The sequence below is a fragment of the Quercus lobata genome, chromosome 4, assembly GCF_001633185.2.
Source record: "Quercus lobata isolate SW786 chromosome 4, ValleyOak3.0 Primary Assembly, whole genome shotgun sequence".
Lineage (NCBI taxonomy): Eukaryota > Viridiplantae > Streptophyta > Magnoliopsida > Fagales > Fagaceae > Quercus > Quercus lobata.
The window spans coordinates 30,618,656-30,621,133 of NC_044907.1; the positions used below are offsets into that span (position 1 = coordinate 30,618,656).

The 2,478-nt window shown below is 40.9% G+C and overlaps 1 protein-coding gene across 1 annotated transcript; it reads right to left on the reverse strand.

The window, feature by feature from the left end:
* Positions 1 to 598: 598 nt before the first annotated feature.
* LOC115987266 (hydroquinone glucosyltransferase-like) lies at positions 599 to 2,261 on the reverse strand. Its single transcript, XM_031110778.1, has one exon. It carries the CDS (start codon positions 2,169 to 2,171, stop codon positions 750 to 752), a length of 1,422 nt encoding a protein of 473 aa, XP_030966638.1. The 5' UTR covers positions 2,172 to 2,261; the 3' UTR covers positions 599 to 749.
* Positions 2,262 to 2,478: the final 217 nt, after the last annotated feature.

Sequence of the window (2,478 nt, forward strand, 5' to 3'; positions counted from 1 at the left end):
GGCCTTTGCCAAAGCCTGAGCATGGGGTGTTTTGCTTACCACCCCATATGGAAGGTGTCTCACAAAAGTGAGATAGAAGCTCATCTTTAGACACAGTCTGAAGACACTCACAATCAGGGTAGTCAGCATGCGCTACCCTCGGAATGTGTAGTACCTCGGATATAAGATCCGGGGTAACTACGATATGTGTACCTCAGAATGTCGTGGCAAAATGAGGTACAAAGGTATCGATGCCGTGTATATTGGAACAAAACTCCTATATAAACATGATGGGACACTTCATGGGTCTCTCAAGTAGAGATTCCCAGCCCCAAGTCCAAATGATAGAGGGGAGAGGAGTGTCAGAAAAGTCTGACAGGATAACCTAGCACTTTGGATGAACACCACATTTCTGAAAGTTCTCCAAATAGTTCTTTTGGGCCTTCTCATCACAGAACCGAATGTGGAGGGGAGGGATAGGATTAGAAGAAGAAGACCCAGAACCAAGAGGATTCCAAGCCGGAGTGGATTTACACGCTTTGGGTGCCATGACACGGTTTATCCGAGAGAGAGAGAGAGAGAGAGAAGAGAGAGAGAACACATCACAACTAGAAACAAAGAATATTTATTTATTTATTTATTTATTTTAATCCTTAAATAAAGATACGTTCCATACAAACAAACAAAAGCACACTAAGTAAAATGAATTCAAGACCGAGCACAAGAAAACACATCGTGTTCATCTTTCTTATCACTTTATGGCAAGCACATTATTTTTTGTGGCTCTTCAATAGCTGAGTGACCTCTGCTAGTGATTTCGTAGACGACCCATCTTGGCTCAAAGCCTTTGCAGCTGAATCCTTTAGTACTTTCATTTTGTTCCGAAGCAATTTCCCTTCTTCTCCTTCAATTAAGCCTCTTGCGTAGTTTGCAATATCTTTATGTCCCACCAAGCCTTTATCATTCACTTTGACTCTCAATGCAACCTTCAAATCATCAGATAACAATACAGCATTCATTCTTTGCTCTGCGTAGAGTGGCCATGCAATTATAGGCACACCGTGCACAATACTCTCTAGGATTGAGTTCCAACCACAATGGCTCAAGAACCCACCAGTCGAGCCATGGCTCAAGACCTGGGCTTGAGGAGCCCAAGAGGGAACCACTAAACCCACCTCTTTGGTCCTTTCTAAGAACCCTTTTGGAAGAAAATCAAAAGGGTCTTTGAAGCTTTGGACACTAAAGTAATTGGCACTTGCATTTTCATGCGGGCTCCTAACAACCCAAAGAAACCTTTGCCCACTCAATTCAAGTCCTAAGGCTAACTCATTTAGCTGCTCGTGTGTAAGAGTCCCACCACTACCAAATGAAACATATAACACTGACCTCTCTGGCTGCTTATCCAACCAATTCAAACACTCAGACCCATCAACTCCACGAGATAAATCGGACTGAATTAGAGGTCCAATTGGGTAAACAGGTGGCTTACCCTCTCTAGCTCCTTCCATCAAAGCTTTCAAAGCACTTGGCTCCAAATCCATGAAGCTATTAATCATGATTCCATCAGCAAAAGGGTATCTTTTGGCAACGTGTAGAACCCTTTTGTAGGTATCATTCTTTTTATCTTGAATTGGGTCTAGAATATCAATCCCTTGGACAGGTACACACCCAGGTAATTTGACCGGTTCAGGCAATTCTTTGTACTCACAAGAGTATGTTTCATCAAGCTCTGGTATATGAAAGATCAATGACAAAGACAGAGCGTTTGTAGGGAAAAAAATATAGGACAAAGCGCCAAACTCTTTAGCCACATCAAAGGCATCCACACCGAATAAATCAGCCACTAAAGCAACTAGCCGAGTTGAGTCAGCTAAGACCTTGAATGAATCTCTTAGTGCAGGGAGGGACCGTGTCAGAGTGAGTACGATCAATGTCTCAGGTCTAACATCCTTAGGGAGGTCATCAAAGCTCACAGGTGGGAGAAAGACGTAGGATATGGCATTAGGAAGGGATTCTAGGACGGCTTTTTGAGATTTTATGGATGACCCATCAGTGGGGATGATGAATGTAACGAAGAAATGGTGGTGGAGGACGAGTTTCTTAGCTAGCTCAACTAGTGGGATCAGATGGCCCATCCCTGGAGTGGGTACCATGGCTATGTGGGGTGGTTTCTGAACTTGGGTGTGTTCCATGGTTTTGGGAGTACAAGGTGAAGGGCAAATAATAGGAGTTCACGAAGTACCATATATAGACAGATGAATAACTTTAAAAACATATATACTTTTTTTATATTAATAATTTGCTGATTCTTAAGATTGTGAATGGTTTATATTTTTTGATCGGGTAAAATTTAGGTACAGTCCTTATGTGATATTTTTTAGATTGTTTTTTTAAAATTTTGTCATATAAATTTTATCTCATAGGATGAAAGTGTATTTTTTAATTAAATATTTACATGATTGAATTTAAAAATAAAAATAAAAAACAGCACTTATTCTA